Below are 27,314 nucleotides of genomic sequence, written 5' to 3' on the forward strand. Positions count from 1 at the left end.
CTCACCAGATAGGCAGAGGAGGCTGCTTATGCTTGAGCAATGCCTTCGACCAGAGAACCTCTGTGAGATGTGAGAACCGCCAGTGAGATGAGCATATACAATTTTACCACCACAACTACTTTAACACATGTTTCATCAACTCCTTAGCTGGCATTAGTGGCTTTCAAGAAATAGGGAAGATGGCTATGGCTCCGCCCCGTCGGAAACTTCCCCATATTTATTCTGAACTTTGTCTGTAGCCGGCGCAGAAAGAAAAGTTGTTGGGCACAAGGCAAGCACGTGACTCGAACACATATGCTAAAAATTAAGTCACACGGCCCTGCAAAAACGATCAGGTCTCGTTGGCACGGTTAATGTTCGCGAAATCCGCGCCTGTACTCGATCGCTACGATAACAATGCCGGGAACGCAGAACGTGACAGATGTCATGACCCAAAAGCAAACCTCTCCCTGGGCTCTAAACATTTGACAAAGGCTGTGCATCCAGAGTAACTTAACGTCTACGCTTTCTTTTTTGTAAACCTTAATTCCACTCACGCAGTTCCTTGGAAACGGTTGTTGAACATTAGTTTGTATTTGAGGTTTGAAAGTCACCTGCCGCGGAGTTTGTATGGTACCGAGTTAATAACACAAATCTGCATTCAGAGCGCAGCAGGTGCCTCATCGCTATAGGTTTTTCCGATCCGTTAAGCCTTGACGCCATTCAAGTGGCGTGTGACGTCTCGTGCAGTTCCGTCTGCAGCGAAAACTGGACCCGCGCTGCAGCCAGGAAGCGGCGCTCTGTTGTGGCTGTAGGAAGAAGGAAAAGAAAATGCACGGGCCTGCTACTGGCTCTGTAGCTGAGCCACCTGATTGATTGACTTCATTGACTGATTGATTGACTTATAGGAAGGGAAAGGCGCGGTAACTGTCTCACTTCTTTTCTGTGGACACCTCAACCGCGCCGTAAGGGAGGAAGGTGGGAGTGAAAGTGGAAAGAGAGAAAGAGGAGCCGTAGTGGAGGGCTACGGAGTAATTTCGACCACCTGGGGATCTTTAACGTGCGCTGACATCGCACAGCACACGACGACTCTTCGTTTCGCCTCCATCGAAACGCAGCCGCCGAGGTCGGGTTCGAACCCGGGTACTCCGGCACAGTAGTCGGGCGTCTTACCACTGCACCACCCCGGCGGGGAGAGCAGAAGAAATGCAAAATTTATGCTTGCTTACAGGAATGGAATGGCGCAGTATCTGTCAAACTTATCGCCGAACACTTCAGCCGTGCCGTAGGGAAAGGGAGAAGGTGGGAGAGAAAGCGGAAAGAGAAAGGGGTGTTGTAATGGAGGGCTACAGGGTAATTTCGACTACGTTGGGGGTTGCATAGCATACGGACGCCTCTGCATTTCTCCTTCATCGAAACGCGGCCACCGCTGTCGGGTTCGAACTCAAGTATGACGTACGGTTTCAGTAGCCGAGCGTCTTAACCATACACTGAGCAACCGCAGTGGGGACACAAGGGGAGCGGCTTAATCGCGTTAGCCGCTTATCCGCTTGCCTTAATTATCGCATAGCAAACGAGTTAGGATTAGGTATGCAGCAATGCAATCTTTAATTAAACTGCTCATTAACTGTTTTGATTTAGAAGGTTTACCTTCCCAAAGCGAAATCGGTTATCAGAGGCTGCGCAGTGGAGGGTTGCGATAATTTTTCCCGCACGAAATATTAACGTGTGCTGACCTCGCACAGTACGACGCATCCATTGAAACGCGGCCGTCGAAGCCAGAATCAAACCCGCGTCTTCGGTATGAGCAGTCGAACGCCGTAACCACTAAGCCTCCACAGCAGAGCCTGCGCGTTAATTGCCGAAGGTAATGATTCTAATGATTTGTTTGATTACTTTAATGAGCTTGCGCTGTACTGTACTAATATAAGGCACTCAAGCGTATACGTCACCGTGATAGTATAAGCATCTGACAAGCAGGTGCTGGTGCGTTGTCTACAGGGTTTCTTCTACCATCAGGACCGGATATATATTTTGAATGGTAGAAATAATTGGTTCGCAGGAAGGGAAAGGCGCAGTATCTGTTACACTTGCTATGTGGACACCTGAACAGCGCCGTAAGGGAAGGGATGAAGGTGGGAGTGAAAGTGGAAAGAGAAATGGGAGCCGTAGTGGAGGGCTACGGAGTAATTTCGACCACCTGGGGATCATTAACGTGCGGTGACATCGCACAGCACAGGGACGCCTCTTCGTTTCGCCTCCATCGAAACGCAGCCGCCGAGGTCGGGTTCGAACCCGTGTATTCCGGGCAGTAGTCGGGCGTCTTACCACTGCACCACCCCGGCGGGGCATTTTGAATGGTAGTGAGTCGGAATACAAGTCAGAATCCAAGTATCCAGAGTTTGTTTTGACAATGTTAACCAAATTAAAAGGAAAAAAAAAAAAACGGTTTCCACAGAAAACTTACTAGCTCTTAATTACATGATTGAGCTCGTATATAAAAGTTAGGCAGAGAAAAGGTTAGCGAATTCCTTGCACGTAGAAGGTATAGATTACTGAAAATAAGCAATATATTTTAGATTAACCGTTCAGCCTGCCGATGGTGATCAGCGCAATGCGTAATGTAACCTAATATAACCTTCGATCGAACTCAACGCGCCGTGTGAAACGGCATTTTGCAAAACATGACCAATACTAGTCCTTATGAGCCATTAAATCCGCACTATACTAAGATACAACGTTTTTTTTAAATATCAGCAGCTTCTAAGTAGGCCAGTCGCGCAGAGCTTGTGCATTGCTCAGCTAAACAGTAAAGAGAATCAGTTTTTAATAGTTAAAAATACCAAACAAACCAGTCGCACCGAAATTCTTGCGCTTTTAATTTGCTCTGGAAGTTAGCTTTTTATATGCGATAACCTGACAAGCAATAAGAACAGACTACTTTCTGTCGTGGAAGAATTGTCCGTGTAGGTTACTGTAAACTTATGTTGTATCCGACTATAATGCCTGTGGATCTGAACAGGTACCAAGCAGCGTCAGCAGAGACGCGCAGAGCTCTGCACGCCAATAGCGCGATAAGCTCGGGATTGCCAGCTGGCAAACAGCCGCACCGCGGCCTGAGTTACGCAAGTTCTAAATCATCGCCCCACCGAAGGATATCATCTAGCTCGAATCGCTTCCATTCAACGACGTCACGAAGAGGCTCCATGAAGGACGTCAATTACAACGGGCACTGTTCGCTGTTTGTCTCCTCATTAGCCCAGTTTTGTGCCCGACAATGAGGACCCACCCACTGATCTCCAAGCAAGCTCGGCTTGCGCCTGCCGCTGCCGCCATAGCCGTGAAGACCTCCTATCTCATCAGGCCACATGAGCCTCAGCTGCCGCCGGATGCGGTTTCCTTGCTTTCGAATTCGCCCTTTCACACTAACGGAACACAGAGTGAATGTTCTCAGACTTCAGTGTCACGCTCCCCCCATGTTCACTTCCTTGTTTTTATTTCAGCTAAGCTACCATTTATTGCTGCTTCCGAAGAAACAAACTTTTCTTTCCGTTTTCTGATATCGCCCTTGTTTTTGATTCCATACTTCGCTGTGCATGCTTAGGAGGGAAAGATGGTTTGGTTTGGTTTGGTTTGTGGGGTTTAACGTCCCAAAGTGACTCAGGCTATGAGAGACGCCGTAGTGGAGGGCTACGGAGCAATTTCGACCACCTGGGGTTCTTTAACGTGCACTGACATCGCACAGCACACGGGCTACGTTGCTTGAAGGTTCATTCTTGAATGAATGAATGAATTAATTAATTAATGAATGAAGTTCAATGAAGGTTCATTCATTGGAGGGAAAGAACTGCTGTAGATTCGACGCAGAATGCAATAGGAGCAATTGGGCCCGCGCGGTCTTCTGTAGCTCTTTGACGGCTTTCTGAGAAGCCCAGAAACAATACCGGCCACCAAGAATGAACCTTCATTCCAACCTTTATCAGGATAACTGTTCTGCTTCGTCATCGATGAGAGACAGAGGATAAGTTGAAAATGAAATTAACTTACAGCGACTGATTACCGCATACTAACTAGAATAAACAGTTACATTTTACTCACAACAAAGATAAATTAAAAAAAAAATTAAATACAGGTGTCGAAGAAAATGAGTTTTTTTTTTTTTTTTTTTACAACTCCATGTATTACAACGAGGTTAACGTTTTTGTTGTACTGCTTTGAGGCTAAAATCCACTGCCGTCCACTATAGTAAGCTATCGCGGAATCCTCCGTTCCCTCGGTGCGATCACCACCACCGGGAATCTGAATCCGTTGGTAAGAAAAGGAATGTAAAAAAAAAAAAAAATACTGCAAACACAAGCACGAAGAACTTGTCCGAAGGACGAAGGAACGATACGAGTGCGATACGCGGCGTAGGATATTTCCCCGTCAGACTTATTGTCACTTCGTGGCGACACATCGCCGCGACCAAGGAAACAATGGCAGTCTGCTTCCGTCTTCTCCTGATACAAAAAAAAAAAAAAAAAAAAAAAGGCATTCTAGAGAGATGAGAAAGTTCCGCGTTTGTGTTTCCCCAGCCTTCCGCGTCTGAATTTCGCCGGCCAGCTGTCAGATGCCATTTGACGGAACAACCGCCCACGACGCCATCTGGCTCGCGATCATTGTACTTATCGGCGTACGGCCTATGCACGCAGACTCGTAGAACACGGAGTTGAGCGAAACGCAAACAAATCTTGCCGACTGAGCTCTGATCCTTTTACGATTAGATAACGCGCAACCGGCGACGGTAAATGGGGCAAGACGCGAAGGACCACGCCCCGTGCGGGTTAACTCTATGCACAGACAACGAAAACCTGGAAAGTAAGTAATGGTGTTCCCGTATTTCTATGCTATAGAGTTGTCTACTTTGCATTAATGGCAGAAAAGTTACAATTGTTAAGAACGATCTATGTGTTACTGACGAAGTTAGTCATCATCATCATCAGCCTGACTATACCCAGTGCAGGACGAAGGCCTCTCCCATATTTCTCCACTTAACCCGGTCCTGTGCTAGCTGCATCCACTTGACCCCCGCGAACTTCTTAACCTCATCCGCCCACCTAACTTTCTGCCGGCCCCTGCTATGTTTTCCTTCCCTTGGAATCCAATTTGTTACCCTAAGTACTTAAGTTGAGGGCAACCCAGAGGGCTATGGAACGAAAAATCGTAGGGGTAACATTAGGAGATAGGAAGCGTGCAGAGTGGGTCAGAGAAATAACTCAAGTTACCGACATTCTAGCGGAAATTAAGAAGAAGAAATGGGCATGGGCACGACATGTAGGGCGAAGAGAGGATAACCGATGGTCGCTTAGGGTAACAAAGTTAGTAATCTATGATTATCATTAATGTATAAAAATTTACTGACTGTCCACAAGAACAGAGGTGAACAAAATAATTCAACAGAAAAAAAGAACGAAATTCCTTCGCCTTCCTATGATTGCACCATTGCCAGCCCAAATTTGAATTGGCTAGTTTCAATCTGAGGTTACATTTCGCAATGCATTATCACATACCTGGCGGCATGCACTATTACCTCACATTGATTAAAAAAGGCGGAGAAGTATTTCTGCTCCAATGCATGATATCCGCACATATTCAGAAGCGCAAATCTTCCCGCGCATCCCTATCCCCTAAAGACCGAATCGTACGTTACAGGACCTGGAATGATTGGGGCAGTTGATCGATTAAACACCAACGTGGCTTCACAGAAGAGCGTTAGCATTTCTTCTCCCGCGTACTAATTTCTGTAGGCCCCAAAAAATGCGAAGATAGAGATCGCAGAGGTAATCCAATACCCGCCATGTTCAAACGGATTGCACACATGCACGGTGCTGCCGCAGTTTTCTCTCGAAATTCGATTCAACCAGCGCATCTCGTTTCAGACGCCCTCGCCTGCTACGTCATCGCGCGCAGATGACGCATGCACGTGACAGATTGTTCAACGTAGCAAGAATATGATTTGATTCACATGCCAGAGGTCGTGCAGTATCAGCCAAGGATGCGGCAGGACTAACTTGTTTCTTGGTGCTAAAGAACTGGAGTCAAACACTCCTATTCTCAAGCATTTAACTCTATAGAGCCGGAGCACTAGAACAAAGGAAAGCCATATTTCGCACCGAAAAACCAATGGGCGCCTGACGCTGGTATGAACAGAACCCGGAGTCTCCATTATATCAGGCTGATGTACAAATTACCAGGCCACTGCCTAGATAAGCGCATCGAATCACCAGCCGTCGCCAAGCCCTCAGTATATCCCTTCTGCTTAAACTTCATGACAACATTGCCTTATTATTCACACCAGAAGCAGCACCAAAGAAAAAGGATGAATAAACAGCCGAGCAGCAGAAGAACGCCAAGCTCTTTCTTGGTAACGCAGCTGCTAAGGCATGCAGCTGAAATCAATCCGGCAGCCAAGTGGAAGACGGCGCGTGACTCATGGAAGGTAGGCGGGTTGATTCACCCTGGGCATGCAGATGTGCCTCTAAGCGCGGGGCGTCCTTGGTTTGCACGCGCTCACTCTGTGCAGACTAAAGCAAAAAAAAAAAAAAAAGGCAAACAAAATTAAACGCGAATCAAAACCGCGTTCACTCTCGACGTGTCACGTGCGCTCAGAGACAGCAGTAGCCGTCGAGCGCGCCGCAGCCTAAGTGCGGATGAAAGCTCCCGCTCCATTCCTTCATCCGTTGCCTCCGTCCAACGGGGTTTTCGTCACGACAGCCTCACTATGCGCTCGAGCTGTCGCCTCTCAATGCGCGCGTCGCAAGACGCTTTGGCAGGAAGCAGGGGGAAAAAAAAGACGGCTTCTCTAATATCCAGCAAAAGGCCGCGAAGCGCTTTCTCGCGCTGTTTTGCTCTTGATTTCACATACTTTATTTAGTGTTTCCTAACTTTTATGCTTTTTTTTTCTTCTAGTTTCCCGTTTCTTTTTCTACGCTTCGATCGCTGTGTCAACCACTGTCGCCTGTGCAATGTTGCAATTGAAAACGGTGGTTTTTCGTGCACAGAACATTTCTCGAGTTCCTTTACGGTTGTGCGAAAGCTTCTTTACTTTTTCTCTGCGCGAAGGCGACGTCCCAGCTGCTAAAACTCCTCGGTGAAACAAGCAAGAATAAGAAGAGAAATCTGCGGATAGCCATCCAATATTCGGGCTTCTTCAATACTTCCATGACAGCTCGACTGAGTGGAAGCGTCTTTCCTTCGGCAGTACCATACATCTATCCCTACCTCAGCTCTCAACCTGCGGTTGTGGCTGTCGGCCGTCGCCCGACTTAGGCGCCATGGAGGAAGGAGGCGACACTGCCATCGAAATGAGTTCAATTAGTAAATCGCACTACTAGCAACAGGCCTGTGCGTCGTTTATTGCTTCTCTTCCAGCGTATACAGCGACATCTCTAATGACGCACGCAAGGGTGGAATGCAGGAAGGCTGGACGCACGCAAACTAGTGCCGTGAGTGCGGAGTATACTCTTGTCTGTTCGCGATAACACGTACCCACGATGAGACATAGCAACAGCTTAAGTTATCCCAATTGTCTGCACTATGATAATAACACTATACGCCAAATATACGGAACCCTACGCGACGCCTGCAAGAAAGGAATGCACTTTGCATGAATAACGTTGCGCGAGGGCATTAAATCTGGCGAGTATCAACGTATCCTCGAGCCTCACAAAACTACTTTGGTGACATTTAATACTTCGCTTTAGAAACAACGTGCAGCCAGAAGCAAAAGTTTATTAAGCTGCAAGTACCAAGTATGAGAGATATATCCTGTCACATTGTAGTGAGCGCGGTGAAGCATGCAAGGCCACACATGTTCGCTAGAATAAAGACTGATTTTTGGTACCATGTGAAACCGCCGGTAACTCCTCTAGCAGTTTTCTCGAGGTCTTCACCTCCTACTTCATTTTAGAGAATAAAAGTCCTGTCTACATTCGGCAATTGCAGCCTTCGCGGGTTAAAACGGGCTCAGCCGCTGCGACCAACATGTATTCTGGGACTATTGCACGCATGCATACTACACAGGTGGGTAGGTGACGTCAGATGCGCCGACTGCGGCTGTCACAGTACTGGAACTATTCGTCGCCCCGCGGTTGAAACGTAGCCGCAGAACCGACGCTGGTGGCAACGGGGAGGATGCGGGAGCAGCACCTACACATACACGTCCTGTGTGAGCGGCCTCGACTGCTGTGTGTTTGAACGTGAAGCTGCCGAGCCAATAGCGGTCTCAGTTAAGGCAGAGGGTTCGATAAGCGTGTCTATACCCTAACGGCAGACAAGCGATATGCATTATCCCCTTTCACCATCACCACTGACCAAAAGAACTGCAGCGATAGGTAATAACTCGACGATCTATAGAACGGTACATAACTGCATTAAACTACTCAGAACCATGCTGTTAATAAGCGCAACCAATCTTTGTTACTAGCCAACGGTCTCCATCGTACTGGCCAGTAGGGAGAACTCTGAACGGTCTGCAATTCCCTCTGCATCAACTACAGGTGCACGTGTTCAAAGTGGAACGCAATATCAAAATTCAGGCTTCATTGCAAGTGCGCTGTCGTCGATAGCCGTGATTGTCTCAACCAAATAATTAACCAGCGTCTACTTATAGTAACCAACCCATATACAAACATCACGAGAAAGCACGAGATTCAACCGAGACCTTAGCAGGCGCGCAGTCATTGCGAAGTTTGGGTGTAGAAAAGCCGTATTTGAAAATATCGCAACTTTATATCTAGAATGTCTGCGCAGCAACCATATAGTTTTCCATAAAGAAATTAGAGCCGAAACAGAAGCGTAGGCCTAAAGATTGATATGCAGAAAATAGAAGTAATGTTCAGCAACCTCGAATGGGAGGTTACCAATGCCCCTCAAGAGAAAAGTATATAAAAGCTGAATCTTGCCAGGACTCATCTATGGAGCGGAAACGTGGAGAACAGCGAAAAGAATTTCAACTTAAATTCGGGACCACGCAGTGCGCTATGGAACGAAACATGACAGGTGTAATTTTACGAGACACGAAGCGTGCCAAAGGGGTCAGGGAACAGTTGAGAGTTAATGACATTCTATTGGAAATGAAGAAGGAGAAATAGGCATGGACAGAACATGCAGTGCGGAGAGAGGGTAACCAACGATCGCTTACGGTAACAAATTTTACTCCTGCTTTAAGAGGTTCTTTTTTCAGAAATATTGTGAATGATAAGTGACTTTATGTTCATTTTTTTGTATAAACTATGAATGTTATGAGTTACTGTGTTATGGAATTTATTTCTTGTTTCATTTGTTCACGGGCTGCATTTATTTTGTATCCTAAGTTGATTATGGACCCGTTACTAGCCAGTGGCTATGGGTCCATCAATTTTGTTTGTATTTTGCAAGATATGCAATAAATAGATAAATAATGAATGAATGATTGATTGAATTACAGTGAACTAATTGAATTGAATTTCAAGAAGAGGCAAGCGTAGCAGGGGGCGGCAGAAAGTTGCGCGGGCGCATGAGATTAGGAAGGTTGCGGGGATCAATTGAATGCGGATATGGCACAGCTAGGCCCAAGTTAACCAGAGGGATATGATATAATATGGGCGGGGGACGCCCTCAACTGTTGTAGGGCGGCCAACAGTTTGCGAAACGGAGCATAAATAAGGTGCACCACGCTTCGAGCCTTGAAACTTCCGCGGGTTGTTTGTCAACTTTGTTGACACATGGCCCTCCACTCCGCCCATTGTCGGACCACTACAGTGGGCAGAACAATGGCAGGTCGTGGGCTGTCACCGCTACATACTGTCAACTGCGAAAATTATCCGCGAGCGAGATAGCATGGGTACTGACGTGGCTTTCAAACAGTTTCCTGTAATGCCAGACACGTTCGGCCTGCAATTATCAAGCAACGAAGCACACATCCACTTCATTTATTCTACTAGGTCACGAATCTAGTGAGTGGAGGCATACAACTCACTGAAACCCGCATTCCACGGCGCGCCCGATTTTGGATATTGCCAGCCAGATACATTGACGAATGAAAGTGGCAGTAGTGTAGTTATTAAAAATTGAAGTAACTGTGCATCTTCCGCGGCAGCCGAAAGTCCGTATCTGCAACGTGCCGGTTTAATTTTAGGGCTACTGGAGAGGCTGACGATGCTTAAACCTCTCACGACATCGTGTCTCAATAGATAGCAGCGATATAGATATCCCTGCTTCAGTGGCCTCGCGGTCATTCTGAAGTTCGGCTAACGGCAACCGGCATGGTTGCATATATTCCACCCGTTTGCTGTCCGCTTTATCCGTCCCTTTCTTTTGACTTGAAACTTTGAAGCCAGCTGTGCTGAGAGACGAATATATTGTAGAAATAGGAACCTCCATTCCCCGAACCCCAACTGGCCTCTCCGGGTGACACCCGTACATCCGCTCTTGGACGACGGAACCAGTGTGACAGCGATACATTATAGGCGAAGCAGAGGAAAACGAGAACGCTATAGGCTCCGGCTGAGAAGTTTTCCTAAACGAGTACATAAAGATGCCTGTGCTGCGTTTGCCAGTCAGAGAAAAAAAACGGTAAATCGCAAAAACACGCCACGTATCCAAGAGACCGACGGCATCCGCACCTTGATGCTGCGTATATATATGTGCATGCCACCCGAACCCGTTTACAAGACGGACTCCAACTCACACTATGACCGACTTCACCAGAAAGCAAGCTAAACGGTAGTGCGCCCATTTATATTTGGGACAAATCAGGACATATGCACTAAGACTAGACCACGATAGGCCTTATACCGACAGAATCTGGTATGTTGGGTTTTACGACCCAGTGTGCCACGCCCACTATGCGCCGTGACGTAGTCGAGGCCTGTGTATGAGTGGAGATCCCTTGGAGTTACTTAGCGTGTGCTGACATCGTTTGATATTTCGCCTCCATCGAAGTACGCGCCCAACGCGACCTTGCGACCTGCAGCTAGCTATTATCGTAAATCAGCTTATAATCGATAACCTCACGGCATTCAAGAGTGGTAAGCTTGCGAGAGATTTGTCAGTGGTAAGCAATGTCAAAAAACGGAACTTCGTAGCGCGATTTTCCGGACAGTTTGCACGCCGCGCAGGCCTGATCGCACTTTGGTATACGGCGCCGATGATAGCAATACACAGGAGGACGGGCTAGACGGAACATCCGCTCCGAGGATATATAGGCGAGGCCTGTCTTGCACACTTCCGACCGGATGATGCGGAGGAACGGAAAGGGGCCTACAATAGTTCGGGACACCGGGTTACCCACGGTAGTAGTGTGCACGCGTTTTCCATCATTCTAGACGTTTTACCGAACACAGCGCGTTATAGAGAAAAATAGTCCTTGTCCACGGCAGCAACGTAATTAACAAAAACGATGATAGCGTTCGGCAAACCTTGCTTTTCTTTGCAAACAGCCCAAGGTCTCGAGGGCCAAAAGAAAGAGGCACAAGGCTCCTGCATCGGTTACGCGGGGAAACATTATTCAGCGATTACCATTTCTCCATCAAACTACGCAACTCCACCCTCGCCCCATCATAAGGAACACGGGACCAACCGTTATATACGCCTAGTAAACGAATCGCAGGATGCGTCGTTGCGACAATGCGTTAGCGATGTGGCGTAACCGTTGCGTTAAGCCCGCGTTTTGCCAATACGCTGACGTAGTCAGTAAAAACGAATATATTCAGGCAGCTTGCTCGCAATGCAAATAAGTGGGGGGACCGCGTCTCGGCGCGCACCTCTTCGCCACCGCGCGTCAGCCGCGCAAAGCAACGCGTAGCTGACCTCGAAACGCGCGACAACGTTGACAGGTAACGGGGTGTCACTGCACCGTCGTTCCACGCTAACGGCATACAAAGCACGAAAAAAAAAAGAAAGGAAGATTACTTTGTCGCTTACTACGCAACCGAGGTACGCTAAAGTATATGATGAATGGTATGGTAACGACCGAGTTAAGGAATTTGGGTGTGTTTCATACCCCCAAGGTGACAAAGATTCAGCTCAGCAGGCAAAAGCCACAGCTATAATGACCGCCGAAGAATTGACGCGTTTGAATTGTGGTGCTGGCGGAGAATCTTGAGAGTTCCTTGGACTGCCAGAAGATCAAATCAGTCGATATTGTCAACCATAAACCCTGACTGCTCATTGGAGGGTCAAATTCTAAAGTTAAAGCTCAGCTACTTTGGTCATCTGATGAGAAGAGAGGAGTCGCTGGAGAAATATTTGATGTTGGGAAATGTTGAGGGTCGCCGGAGAAGGTATAGGCAGCGAACGCGATGGTTAGATGGCATCCTCGAGGCGCTGCAGATGAAGTTATGTGATGTTAGGAAGATAGTGAGAGACCGGAAAGCGTGGCGTGACATGGTCTATAGGGTCACGAAGAGTCGGACACGACTGAACGACTGAACTGATAATGACCGTGACTACATAACAGTAATCTCAAACGTTGTCTCAGCGGATCTCCCTGAAGTCGGTTCAGGATTTGAACAACCTAAGCTGGGCCAGGTTTATGCCAGGTTACGTGGAAATGAAGCAAGAATCCTTCAAGAAGCACAGACAGGCGGCTAGAGTAGCAGCAAGTGCCGCAGAGTCAATTTCGATCGCGTTCCTTCACCGACACAATAACGCTCAGCACGTATAACTATTTCAGAAGCTGAGATGCTGGCTTCAGACACCCGCATCTTCGGGCGCGCAGTTCAAAACGTGCTGCTAGCCAGCGTTCAACACGTGACAGCCCAAGAGGCATTGCCAAACTTCACAGCCTTCTCCATAACCAAGAAGCGTGCAAAGCTGCAATAGGCTTACAAACTCATCTATAGGCCACATAATGAAAGATGGGACATCCCGTTCAAGCATGAGAGGCCCATGTGTCCCATTCCCATTTGACAATGTGAACCAGGAAGAGACTAGCATCGCCACAGTACACCAACTTCACTCATCCCTTAAAAGGGGCATGTACACGTTGTGAAATCTTCTATTTGTATATCAGCATTCCACGCATAGTTCCTCATTACGTAACCCCATACAGAGCTCAACGCATCAGTGAGCGGTGCGTAGCAATATAACGCGCACGCCGTCAATACGGTGCATATCATCTTGGGTGCAATAGCAGTTAGCAGGAACTATCCGACCGTTCCTTTCCGGTCGTTGATCGTCGTCAGGGTCGCCCGAGAACGCGCCGCGGAGCCACTGTAGGCCACGGTCGGCGGCTTCGATATTTATTGCAGCTATATACGCCGGCTAGGTACTGCACGCCTGATTGGCCCTGAAGTCAAACAGCTACCCTTTTGACACGGTGACGAGCTGATGATTAATGATACACTCTTTGGAACGAGGGGCCACAACACACATAACACGTTCAGCAATATATCTATAAAATGCATACGCACTGTTTCAAAAAAAAAAAAAAATACTCTGATTTAGACAGTGGTTAAACTTGGTTGGTTTGTGGGATTTAACGACCCAAAGCGACTCGGGCTATGAGAGACGCCGTAGTGGAGTACTCCGGAAATTTCGACCTTTAACGGGCACCGACATCGCACAGCCCACGGACGCCTCTTCTTTTCGCCTCCATCGAAACGCAGCCGCCGAGGCCGGGATTCGATTCCGCTTCCTTGGGCACAGTATAGTCGAGCGCAGTAACCACTGCGCAGCCCCGGCGGGGCCGTGGTTAAACATGGAGTTAGAGGGAAGCAATCTGCATGGCTACGCTTAGGTTCGGCTTCAAAGTAAAAAACGTGGCTTTCGCGCATAGTAGTTCACTCTATGGTTTCAGCTTTATTTATGCCACAGGGGAATCACTTCTCACGTATGAGCACCCTTTGCCTCTCGTCGTTGACTATTCTCATTCGGGTGCGGAAGACTTCTAGTGGTATGACATCGCCGTCACAACGTTCGAACGAACCTTTTGTCCTAGCAACTCGCTGTTGTCGTACGCCTCTACCAACTACAGAGTTGTCTTCTTTTCTCTGATCTTCTTTTTCTTCTTCGGACACTCTCGGTCTATACCACGTGACAGTTGCTAGGCAACGGCGCGATGCGCAGCGGAGCATACGGAACCACGCCGACGATTTGAAAACCTAGCGCAGTGTAGCTTTCACTACAAAAATTGCATTACAGTGCCGGCTCTTCTGCACAAAATTGGCAGCCCTGGATCAAAATCGACAGGTCTGAGAGTGGCTTCTATAAATTACCAAGTAAAAAAAAAAAAAAAAAATCCACAATGAAACCACTGTTTAGAGTATATAATGTCCCAACAACGATCGATGGAAGAAGAGACTAGGCGAAGTGCCTCCGTTATTTAAGATTAAGCCCGACGCATTGCCAGTTACGAGGCCTCACTGTCCCAAGCCTTTCATGCTATAGTAAGGATCGTACGCGTAGAATGAAGACAGTCCGGTTAAGACCGCAGCGCGTGCTACAAACAGGAACAAGTTTTCCCAGAAAAGAAGCTCGAAGCACATTTCAAGAGTGACAGCAATCACTCCTGCCTTCCGACTGAGCTCAGACAGCGCGCACAGATAATGGCAAGATAGTTCGGAGGAAAAAAAATAAAATAAAAGAACGATAGTGGCAATAAGGTCTTAAGACGTGCCGTCGACGCTACCAGCAATGAAAGATGCGTGCAATCAGCTCGTGAACGACAGCGTATCAAAATTTGAAACACTCCGCACGTAGCAATCAGCGCCGTGCAATCCTTGCAACTCCAACTGGAGTGCCGAGCTGTCCAGTTATATCAGAGTTTTTTTTTTCACATTCACGATTGCTGCCTGGCGCATATGCCCACTTATAAGTGCGTAACGAAACATGTTATTTTGAGTGCGTTATAAAGAGAGGCAAGGCGTTATCACTACCCGTGTGTGTGTGTTAAAAGCGGATAAGCACTTTGCACATGTTCGCAAATCGATCGCAGGTACAAGTCACCGCGAGAAAACACTTTTTTATGAGCACTTTCACATTTAATCCTCTAAGCACACAAACGTATATAGAAACTGTTGAGTGGTGTTGCATCGTTGATTGTGCCCAACTTTGCGCGTTCACACTTAAAGTAGCAAAGACGTCAAACTTTAGTTGCACGTTCTGTCTTCTAATCATTCCGGGTGCAGTCACGCAGCCAGCGAAAATAAAGCGGCAGTGTACAGCTGAATTTCTTTTTTCTCGCAACATCTGGACTTTAAAAGTTGAACAACGGTTGTGACGTCACAGCCGTACACGATTCGAGATCGTGTAATGTGAGGTCAAGTTATGATCCACACTCGCCCTTTGGGTAAGCCTACCCAAGAGTTATAATAGCAAAAAGAAAAAAAAAAGAGCAAGTATATGATTACATCACAGCGTTTGGATGTCTCAGATACCTTAAAATCACCGGCCACGACACAACAGCCCTTCAATAGTTAAAAAAAAAAAGCGGTATAGGAAAGAACATGATTGCCAAGCTGATACAGGTGAGCTGCACAGCATGAAGCAAGTATGATATTGCCTTTCGTTCCATTCCAACGGGGGACGTTTTGGAGCTTACTCTCGAGAGTCGTGTTCGCTGAATGACGACCCGTCCAAGAAATCTTTATCATCTGTTTGCGCCTCGAGAGTCAGCAGTTACTGAATTGTGCTTATCTGAATCTGCCCGATAGATTTCCGTTCCCTCAAATAAAGCTACAAATGTGACCCTATCGCCGCTCCGTTACAATCGACCACATCAGCGATGGCCGATAGCTTTGACAGGGCAGAGGCGCGTAGCAACATTCTGCAATATCCCATCAATGACGAAAGCAGTACACCAAAACCTAATAAGAACGTGTGATCAGTTTCCGGATGTTGGCAGGCTGTCGAGGCAACTGTGAGCGTATCATATATACAGACACTGGTAGCTGACTCATCACCACATATTTGCTCTATACACTGTAAAACATATTTGTTGAAAAATACAGAAATTTTCTGGCAGCTGTCCTGCCAGATATTCTGTTCTGCTATGTTTTCTGTTTTTTTTTTAATTTTTCTGTGATTTCACAGCTTTTTCTGTTTACAAGTGATAGAAAATTTTTGTAATTTGACAAAACTTTTTCCTATACTGCGATTTTTGTTTTTTATTTCTGTCGCAGGGAAAATAATGATGCAAATATATCTTTCATTTTTACTTGTCGATCATTTCAAGTTTTCTGTCTGTAACAACAATAAAATGGCATTAAGCGCCAATTTCTTCAACGAACGCTATTTTAAGGCGAAAGCCTTGCCAACTACATCTCATGGATATCTCTCGGCGCTGGCAATACTTGATGGCACCCATAAGGTTGGCCTCGCAACATCTCATGGATATCTGTCGGCGCTGGCAATACTCGATGGCACCCATAAGGTTGGCCTCGCAACATCTCATGGATATCTGTCGGCGCTGGCAATACTCGATGGCACCCATAAGGTTGGCCTCGCAACATCTCATGGATATCTGTCGGCGCTGGCAATACTCGATGGCACCCATAAGGTTGGCCTCGCAACAGCCGTTGTCTAGCCTCCAAAAAGAGCGAAGTGGAACAAGGCGTAACAGATAGCACTGTAGCACGGAGCCAACCACAACCGGACCTGAATGTGGCCCCACTAGTTATCTTCTTTCGAATCGAAATTGTTACGCAGCCGATCATGGGACAGCGTCTTCAGGATTGTCATACCATTTCGCTTTCTATTCAGAATTTACCTACTATTCAAGTAAAAATCAGTTTGCGGTAGAAAATAAAACAGACGTAAAAATATATCTAATTGCTTGCCTTCCAATCAAGGTGTCGGCTGGAAAACAGAAAATTACTGTTTCTTTTCGTGAGCGTATTTCGGTCAATGAAGTAGAACAGATATTCTCTGTACTGGTAGAGAAATTTTCTTTAAAAATAACTAATTTCACACACATTTTTTATAGTGTATGCCTCTAAACGGCTTTGGATAGTTCATAAGAAAAGAAACTGACTTCACGTTCCGCTAATTGACTTCCAAATTTCGGCGAAATGGAAACTGAGTTTTAACAAAAGGCCACCATCATGAGTTACTGAACGGTCATATCACAATAAAAAAAAATAACGCTACGGATATCTATTCCTGCGTTCCAACACGTCCTGCGGCATCCTTACTTACCCTCAGGTTTTATTCGAGATTTGTTTACTTTACCTAATGCTATAGTTTGCGCGTCGCTCTTGTATTTTTTTTTCCCTACTCGTAAATTGCATTCGTAAAGCGTCACTGTTTTGTCCCTGCATCGCTTCGAATGGACCCGTTGAACTTGTTTACCTTCGTTTTTTTTCCCCGCACTTACTGACCCCTACTCCTGAATCTATCGTCGACGAATGGGACAAGTCGAAGTTTAATATTTAATACCAGCTCATTTTGATAAATTTGAAATAAGCAGCATTTGGTTTACAATTTTTCTTCCCTACTTCGCTCCAGTCTTACAGTAAATGTTTGCTTTGTTCGTACTCTTTAAATTCGCTGACCTGTTATTCTGTGTCTGCATACTACTTCTGTGCGTACTCAGTTTGATAAAATACTTTAAATATTACGCAAGCATACATCGACCTGAGTGCAGTAGTGCTCTTGTGCGTTTTACACTGTTGTGTTTTTACGGTTGCTTAGAAATGTCCAACGTTACCATGGCTTTCTTGCTTTTTTTTTTTTTTTTTCATTTTATAAAATTATGACCTTGACCATTTCCATCTTCTCTGTCCCCCTTTAGGTAATGCCCTGCCCAGGGTCATGTAAGATGAATAAATGATGATGATAAATAAATGAATAAAGCTCAACCTGTTGGTTGGTTGGTTGGTTTGTGGGGTCTAACGTCCCAGTTTAACGACTCAGGCTATGAGAGCTCAACCTGTGCTGACTGCACTCCTCTCAATATGGCGGCCGGAACGCCTTGCCTGCGGGTTCCTGAAGCTGGACTCACCGTTGGACAGCTGGTACCTGCATCAAGTTATTGCCATGGAACAGCAGATCACGTGAGACAAGGAAGGGTTAACAGCAGGCGCAAAAATTCCTCTCCCAAGTGCAGTCAGCTGACAAAGCGCCAAAGAGGGAAAGGGAGACGAAAGGATGCTGCACAACTCGATTCTGCCGGGTGCCAAGCCAAACCCAAACGTGCTTCAGAAGCATAATTTGTGTTTCGATGAGATACGCTTCCGGGTTTCAATATTACAAATTTACGCCGTATTGCAACGCGCAGTCACCGTTGGACCCGCGGAAAGTGTGTGTTACGTTGCTTCTGCAGCTACTGACAATTAGGACAGCTTAGACGTATCTTAACGCTGAAATATTTGTGAAAAACAAAATCAATTATTTTTCAGAACTATTTATTTTATTGCTCACAAAACACTTCTCAGCTGCGTGCTTTTTTTATTATTATTGATTTAAGAACATAATGCCAGCCTGAGTGTCAGGCTTTAGGCAGGAGCAGGCATACAATGCTTTGCAAAACATACAATTTACGCAATGCATACATAGCGTCAATACACGGAGCCGTAACTACTTATCATAAATACAAGTCAACGTTAAACCAACAAGCGACGCCACGATGTCGATACAATACAACAAATGTGTCAATATATTGAGGACAGCGCGTGACAGAACGAGGATACACTTGTGCATTGGACAACATCAGCAGGTAAGGTATTCCACTGGCGAGTCGTTCTAGGAAAGAATGATTCTTTAAAAATGTTGGTTTTAGAGGAGTATTCTTTAACTTTTTTAGGGTGATAGTAACGTGTTGTGCGTGGGTTAGCGGTTTCAATATAAAGCGTTTTATCGATTCCTAATTCGTCGTGATAAAGCAAGTAAAAAAGCTTCATTCTTTCCCGGTAACGTCTTGATGCTAAGCTTTCCAGGTTGGCATCTAGTAAGAGTTGGGTTGGAGATGTGCGCCAGTTATATGCGTTATAAATGAATCTTACTGATTCACGTTGTACGCTTTCAAGTTTGATGTTGGTTTGTGTGTAGGGGTCCCAAATAGCGGCAGCGTATTCCAATATCGGTCTGATGTACGTTTTGTAAGCCAAAAGTTTTATGTCGCGTGTTGATTTTCCCAGTGTTCCTCTCAGATAACCGAGCCCTTTCATTGCCTTTTTTTTCAACGTATCCTACGTGTTGGTTCCATCTGAGATCGCTTGTGATTATTAATCCAAGATATTTAAAACTTTATACTGTAGCTAAGGCATGGTGCTTCAATGATGATCGCAAATTTTGTAATCCTCGTAGAAATCAGACAATGAATTAATAAAAAAGAGCAAAACATTCACTGAAAGGTCTTACGGCAACCATTTCGTACCCCCACCCCTAATTTTCTCTTAAAGAAAAAGGGTCAAAACATGAGAAGCCCTATGAAATATTAGAAAAATTGTTTCCGCAAACTATGCACTGTGCAACAAACGGCTCGTTCCGATTTTAAAAAGCTGAAAACACTTTACACGAGGAAGTCGTGTTTTTGGCGAGAACCGAGGAATGTGAAACCCTACTCTCACCACTCACCCTAATCACTCGATTGTTCAGCGCACAAATGACAAACGAACCTTTGATCAAAGTTAACATTTCTCGTATTGACCTTGACCGCAGTGCTTCTGACGCATCACGTGGTTACGAAAGAAAAATGCAAGCGGTATACTGTATTGTTGTGAATTATATAAACACCCAAAGTGAACAAAATGCGACTAAAGCGCCGTTTGCGATGAGAGTTAATAAATCGCTTTCGCACGCTTTATCTTGGACCGCTCCCCACTTAGGAAAGCGTGCCAACCTTGTATAAAGAACGTTTTATCATGCTATACCGGCTGCTGCTCCCGATGCCTGCGACTTGTTGCCGTTGTTACGGATCAAACAGAAAGGAGGTCAAATTCAGCGAAACATAGTTTTGTTCCATCGTCTGACAAAGCGTTGCATGAAAAAGCTTTGTTACTCTGAAGATGACATCTTCAACGGGGAAATAAAAGCTTGTACCGACGTTAATACCTACGGTGTCTCAAAATGATCGTGGACTGAGCACTGCAGCCTGTATCGAAAAAAAAAAAAGTTTATTATATATTACATATTATATATATATATATATATATATATATATATATATATATATATATATATATAATGCGGTGAAAACGAACTAAGCATCGGCAATGCACATCTATTCTGAAATCCCTGCTCTTAGTAAGTTAGCCAGTAATAAAGGGGCACATTTTCCTGCTTTGAGACGATAAATTAAGTCCCTAGGAGAGTATAAATAAGCATAAATATACAGGACTTGCCGTGCATCAGCAAGGTTTTGATGGTTGTGCACACACACAGTAGACATGTACTCTGTCTAGCAATGCATTTTTAATTACAATCTACTGTACAATGGCGCACACGCAGACCGCAGAAAAGGAAGTTAGCACGAACACACACACACATAAACCAAGAGGACGGGGAGCTAAGGAACAGCTCTCTAGAATATAAATTTTCATACGCCTTGAATCCTAAGGGTGTTCAAGCAAATCACGTTCATATGCTCACTTCGATGCCTCCTAAGAATCGGTGAATGCAAGCCGCTTTTAATGCCTCGAAACTGTGATCTCCTCCGAAACGAGGTTCTTATGTGTCCTACAACACGTCTGTCGGTAGGTTCATTGCGCAAATAGCGCTCCGTGCGTAACCGCGTTAACTATCGCACTTTACTCACCACCACTAGTAGCGTAAACGGATGACGCCGCCGCAAGGACAGCGGCTTTTCAGTCCATTTTTACACCGCCCAAAACGCGACAATCATCGATCGGAATAACGTTCCTTTCGGGACGTGCGCGAACGTTAGCGCAAAGCTAGCATTGAACATCTGTCATGCATCAAGCGGGGTCACTCTACCGTAGAGCAGACACACGCGGCTTTTCACGCCGCGCGCGCAGCCTGGGCGGCTGGCTGTCGGCGACAGCATGGTTGTTTCCACGGATTCGAAAGCGACGCAGGAGACTATTCGATGCGCCAACAGGTGACGCAGGCGCCGAAAGAGTTCCATGCATTTTCGGCGGCTGCTCAAGAGGAGAGGGAAGCTTGAAAGGGGCATGGCTCGCGTAGTGGTGGTCGCCCGGTATCCCGGAAAGTAACAAACACGCCCCAACCGCCGCAAGCGCGCAGCCGACGCCACACGCAGTCGGCGACAGCAGAGGAAGCCGTGCTGCCTTTGAACCGGAGGCGGCGAGCGCAGAGAATGCGGTTGCGGGCGTCCGGCGGGGCTTTTCCGGCGACAACTGCACGCGAGAGCGACCGCGACTGGCCGCTGCCACTACTGGCTCAGCGGATCGCTGCACCCATAGGAGAAGACGGTATCGAGAAGGAGATAGGCGGGGGTTTTAAGAGGGGGGCAATAGAGGGGTCGGCGGCGCCGGCGACGGCCGCGTGGCCCCACGACGAAAGAATGCGGCTCCTCGCTGCCCTCCCAACCTCCTCTTCACGAAGGGGACAAGCGCCCAAGCCCGCGCGCTGCGATCCGCCGAAGAAAGCAGGCGCGACCACCTGTTTTCGGCGGCCGCGCCCGAGCAGCAGAACGCGCGCGCACGCTTTCAACGCCAGCACTCACCGTGTCGAACTGTCCGCCGAGCTCATCCCGCTGCTCGTCCGTCAGGACCAGCGATTGCCGCGTACCCGCCATGTCTTCGCGTCGGGTATGTAATCTCTCTCCTCTGCTTGACAGGGCGCCGGCTCTCGCGCCACGCACGCCTCCCTGCGAAGCCGCCTCTGTCGCCGGCCGTGACACACACAAACACAGCACACACACACACGCAGCACCAGTCCCCGGAGTGCACAAGCGAACGCGCACAACTCACACTGCCGAGCGCGGCGCCACCTCGCGGACGTGAATCACTCCGTGACGTAACTTTCGCCCCTTTCGCCAGTCTCCTGACGTACGTGCGCCGTAGGTGACGTCATACAACCCGCTCCGCCGATGTCGATGGCCATGTGGTGGCACGTCTTCGCGCGTTCCGAAACGGGGACGCGGGGAGGGAACTGCGTTCGCGAACCGTGACCTCTCGCGCGCCGAGGGAAATATGGCCATTGGCCAACCGCGTAAGCGATAGTCGGCTGCTAGGCTCGGGATTTAAAAATATGTGTACACAATGAGGGCGCCAGTTCACGCGTGAGTCAACGCGCTGCTTTCATTAAAGCGCGTATAAACACCTCGCTTCACAGGTGATTCATCGCTGAATGCTCCTCGTCATAGGGCCGGATGCTGCGCGCCTCGATATAACTGTTCAGGTTATTGCTCGCACTTATCGAGAATCGTTCGACGTGGCGTTGCCTTCCTCGGTCCATTCAACCGCACAGTACTCTCAGGAAGATAGTTTCACTACCTTTTACGGCTATCGCTATTGTAGTGTCTTCACAGCTTGATGATCACACAGCGGTGCTCAGCGTCATTGTATTTATTCGTACGTGTCATCTCAGGAGAATAACGAGGAGGTGTAACTCACCGTTGACTAGCTCTAAAGAGAGGACACCTATACAACGTGTGGTATGAAAACTTGCAGATGTAATCTAGCTCACTGTTAAAGCACGTTATTTCTGGAGCGCAATTTTCGCATTCGCATTTTGGTTTGGCTTCCTTTGTGCCCAGTATCACAAAATCGCCATTGGTAAACTCATGTCATGGTTTCACTGATGTGCAGACAGCATTTGTGGACACAAAACGCCTCTAAGACGGGAATAAGAATTTGGTAACGCTATTGCTCATTTTTCAACGCAGTGTTTATTTCAATGCATCCTGCTTTCTCTTAAAATCGCTCGTTTCCAGCACGTATAGCATTGCTTCTGTCCAGAGTCATATTTGTTTAATCAGCGATTGTGTACTGCTTTCTGTCGCAAAATGTGTTTCCTCCTATGTGTTATCTACTTCGGACGAGGCTTTAATTTTTGCGGTGCTCTACATAAATTACAAAATAATTTCAAGTGTCTATCTACTTAAACTTCAACCCTGGTGCAAGTTTTTAATGCGCGGTGATTTTTTAGTTCTTAGACTATTAATTTTTTTGCAGTTTGAGATATATGTTGTTGAGGGCCCAGCAGGTGGGTTGTACAGCACAAAATGCATTTACATATGTGATAGAGCTTAACACTAGAGAGGTTTTAAAAGGAATATGCTCATTAACTGATTAATTTGTATTTAAAAAGTAATATTAGACCGGGTTAAGTGGAGAAATATGGGAGAGGCCTTCGCCCTGCAGTGGGTATAATCAGGCTGATGATGATGATGATGATGATTAAACCAGACAACTCAACGCCGTTAGCACGGAAAGTCTGTCCCATTTTATATTTACCTAATTGGCAATATGAGTCAAAATACTGAACACCAAAAACACGCATCTGAAAGGGCAGTGAGCATGCATAGAAATTTTTTAACTGACTTCGCCTTTCTTATGCATTTATTACAGACTCCATTTGTTTAAGGAGTGAAATTGATTCGCATCATGCAGCGACGCCTTTATATAAATATGCAACGCGAGAATGCTCACCCAACGAGCTTTCAGGCGCATATTTATGACGTTTTCGTTGCCGACCAAGAACGCTTAAAGCCTATGATCTATGTTTTCTGAGATCCTATGATAACCTATGTTTTCTGAGATCCAAACTGAAGAGTTATTTGGTTATATTTTGTTAATTAAGCGTCGAAGTATCGGGTTTTAACACGTATAAAATGTCCACCTTGTTGTAAAGTATACATCTGAACAGGCCACACCAAAGGACTCCTCGCTGTTTTTTTTTTGTTTTTTTTTTTTTTTAATCGGGACTTCGGGCTTAGCAGCTGAAAGACCTATTCACGGAGCCACCACGCCCGTTAAACGGTGGAAGAGTGCGATGGGACGAATAAAACGAAATGCGTAAGTAAAGCAGCACTCAGTTACGCCCATTTTTTCAGTGTGCCTCTCCACCCTTCGTTCCATTTGGCAGTGCCAACTCGGGCCTCTCCTCTCATATGGGAGAGTGATATCAGAATCAGCTTTCAAGAAACTTGCATTCACGTTATTCCTAAGTCACGCAGACACGCTCATGCGGCTTGGTTAAAGAGGGGGTTCGTATGTCGGCTGGTAGCCTACGCTATTGCGTCATACCCTAAAGGAGGAATTGCGCTCAGATTTTTTCATATATACTGATCATTTCACTAAATTCAATGACAAGAAGCGCACCAGAACGTAATCCATGCAATTACGTTAGGCTGCATTCTAGCAGCAAAAAAAAAAATAATAATAATAATAATAATAAATATTTGATACGCCGCAAAAGCGCCTTCGTTCCCTCGTATATTGGTTATATATGGGATATCTGGGATATCGCATACACTACCCAAATGCTATGAAACTGATTGCCAGTTGTAAAATGCATCAGCCGTCTCCCCTTTGTCGCTTATAAGTTATAAATGATAATATTAAAATAGATCACCACTCTGAAAGACAAGGAACTTAAAATAATTAAAAAAAAAAAAAAAAAAAAACGTTAGTAAGGTAAGCTAGCTGCCGTCGTCGTGGTGCAGTTAATAAATTATAAGTTAGTAAGTAAGCAAGTATGTGAGTGAGTGTGTAAGTAAGCAAAATAAGTGAATCAGTAAGTAAAGTAAACGTATAAGTATTCATAAGCAGGTAGAAGTCTTTTCTGACCCAGGCTAAACGCCTAGGCTTTTGTTGACACCGTTGCTTACGTTGCACCTCGAGAAAGGCGTTCTCTCGTATTCCGCGACTGTGAGGTAGAAGCTGAAAAAAAAAAAAAAGAAAAAAGCGGATTATTGGCTCGCAAGCAAGGCAGTCACATAGATGCGAATTCAGGATTGAAAATTGGTAAAACCTAAAAGTCGTACAGTATACAGGATAAGAAAAAAATGGTGGATGTGGGGATAAACAACGTTCAGTTCGACGAACTGATTAGAGAAATTTAAAAATAAAACAAATATTGATCAGAGGGGATGCCTGTCGCTACCGCGTTACAAAGGCGACGCTCCGTCCGTCCTTCAGTCCATCCATGCATATATTTTGTCACGGGGAAGATCCACAGTCCGATAGCTTTCCACACAACTAACGTTGATGACAGCAACGATCTGACCACCCTCAGCGTCGTCTTCCTCTGAGAGTCTGTCACACGTTTATCCTAGCTCAGCACGATCAGCGAATACCGCTGAGTAATAATATATATGCTTGTAGTGCCGCGGCGCTTCCTCATCTAAAAATATAAAAGTTGCAAGTATTCACATCTAAAAAAAAAAAAAAAAGGAAAAGGAAACCTGGCCGGACTCGAGCGGGGGCGGCGGCGTGAGTCCGGCCGTGAAAAAACAAAGAAAAGCGGCCATTCCCATAGATTCCCATCCACCCTAAAGTTGTCTTCGACTCAGCAGCACAAACACTTCACAGTGCAACCTGGACTCTGTCACTCTCACTGCCGCTCTCAAGTTGGATGGTCCGCGAATACATTTATCGCTGCTCACTCTTACAGCAGTAGGCAGAGGGGAGTTGAGCGTACAGCCCTCACGGCTGCTCAAATAGCCCTTCTCCGAAGTCGCAACAATAAGCTGAAGCGCCAACATATTTAGTGCTTCTTAAGGGTAACGCGGTCGGCTACCTTGCAAGTTCTGAAGAGCTACAAATTATCAAAATATCTGATTATTTGCGCTCCGCCTGTAGAAGCCTGGTCAACAAAAACTAAGTTGTCAAAAATAACCATTGTTTTGCGTGAACTGAGAAAACAAACTCTGAGATTTTGTCTTATCAACATTTGCGAATATATTTCGCTGGTATCGAGGTCTAAGGTGCCCTCATGGGATCCGAAACGTCATGTGCCACGTGCTAAGCTAGACGCCTGGAGCGTACCTGTGAAAAGGATATAACGCTTTCGCCTTAATAAGTGAGCAAGTATAAGTAGGCGGGAGGAAAGGGATAGAGAGAGGAGACTTTATGAAGAAGAAAGGCGGAAAGTTCTGCAAGCGGGAAGCTGACTTTGACACTCTGGTCAACTCTGGGGAAAAGGGGTACAGGTATTGCCAGAATATTACGGAGCACGCTTCTCCTATATGCAATTTCCTTATCTATATTATTTATGCAGAATCATACAGGCATATATGAACAGATGTACTGGACAGGGGCCAAACGTAGAATATTTATTTAGCCTAATCCAGGTTTATGCCGTGTGAAGATGATAGGATACGTTGCACACATTGCCCCAGACGCACTGTATATGATGTTTTCAATTTTCCAGTTAACCCAAGAAAACAGGAGCCTGATGGCAAGTTATTGTCCTCTTGTGGAGTTCGTCTTCATTGCCAAGGGTATTTGTTGAAAACAGTTTCTCAGGCAACTGCTGGAAAGCTTATGCTTTCATAGGCACGCTGAAACTGGACTTTTTGAATGTTTATCAAGAGATCGACGACCCGAAACACTCTTCTGTGTACGCTTGTCAGTAATTGGTATGGTTTGTGGAGTTTCACGTTCCATAGCTGTTCAGGCTATGAGAGACGCCGTACGGGCTTCAGACTTCAGTGGATTTCCACTACATCCAGAAAGGTCTCTAACGTTCAGTGACAGAGCACAGTACACGGGTGCCTCTTTCTCGATCCTTGCCGAATTTTGAACAGCGAGAAGAGAGATGGAGAGAGGAAACTTCATTGAAAAGAAAGGCGGAAAGTTCTGTAAGCAGGAAGCTAAGCCTGCCACTGAAGTCCCGAGGCCAGAATGATACGGAGTACGCCTGTCCTGTCTAAAAAGGTTTACGCGTTCTGTACAGAAGATACAGACCTTACGCAAAATTGCTGCCATCTATCGGACCTTTAACGAACCGCGCTACGCGACGCCATGTTCAAGGGTTGAGTGCTTACGGCTGCGGCCGTCGCGTTAGCTGCGTCTGCTTTATGCTGTGATTTCCGTGTATTTGTTCGCATTCAAAGCAAAGAATGACGGAATAATAGACGATTGACTTGTCTACGCTGCCTACATTCCAATTTTACTTCGTGAAGCGATACTGCACTGCCAAAACTTCTTGCGAACGGTGGTGACAGCGTAGCTACAAATGGCAAAACCTTCGTCGTTGCTCCCGGGCCTTCCTTGATGGTCCCTTAGGGTAACAAACTGGATTCCAAGGGAAGGAAAGCGTAGCAGGGGGTGGCAGAAAGTTAGGTTGGCGGATGAGGTTAAGAAGTTCGCAAGGGTCAAGTGGATGCAGCTAGCACAGAACCGGGTTAAGTGGAGAAATATGGGAGAGGCCTTCACCCTGCAGTGGGTATAGTCAGGCTGATGATGATGATGATGCTCCCTTGATACGATTTTATTCATACG

At 46.2% G+C, this 27,314-nt stretch overlaps 1 protein-coding gene across 1 annotated transcript in view; it reads right to left on the bottom strand.

Moving 5' to 3' along the window:
• Positions 1-21,834, bottom strand: part of Fim (plastin-2 fimbrin) — a 43,869-nt gene extending 22,035 nt beyond the window's left edge. Inside the window, exon 1 of the mRNA XM_084576290.1 lies at positions 21,587-21,834. Coding sequence (XP_084432416.1) covers positions 21,587-21,658 — 72 coding nt within the window. The 5' untranslated portion in view covers positions 21,659-21,834. The remainder of the gene's footprint in view (positions 1-21,586) is intronic.
• Between the last annotated feature and the right edge of the window lie 5,480 nt (positions 21,835-27,314).

The sequence above is a fragment of the Amblyomma maculatum genome, chromosome 8 (genome assembly GCF_055883805.1).
Source record: "Amblyomma maculatum isolate TAMU_Amacu chromosome 8, ASM5588380v1, whole genome shotgun sequence".
Lineage (NCBI taxonomy): Eukaryota > Metazoa > Arthropoda > Arachnida > Ixodida > Ixodidae > Amblyomma > Amblyomma maculatum.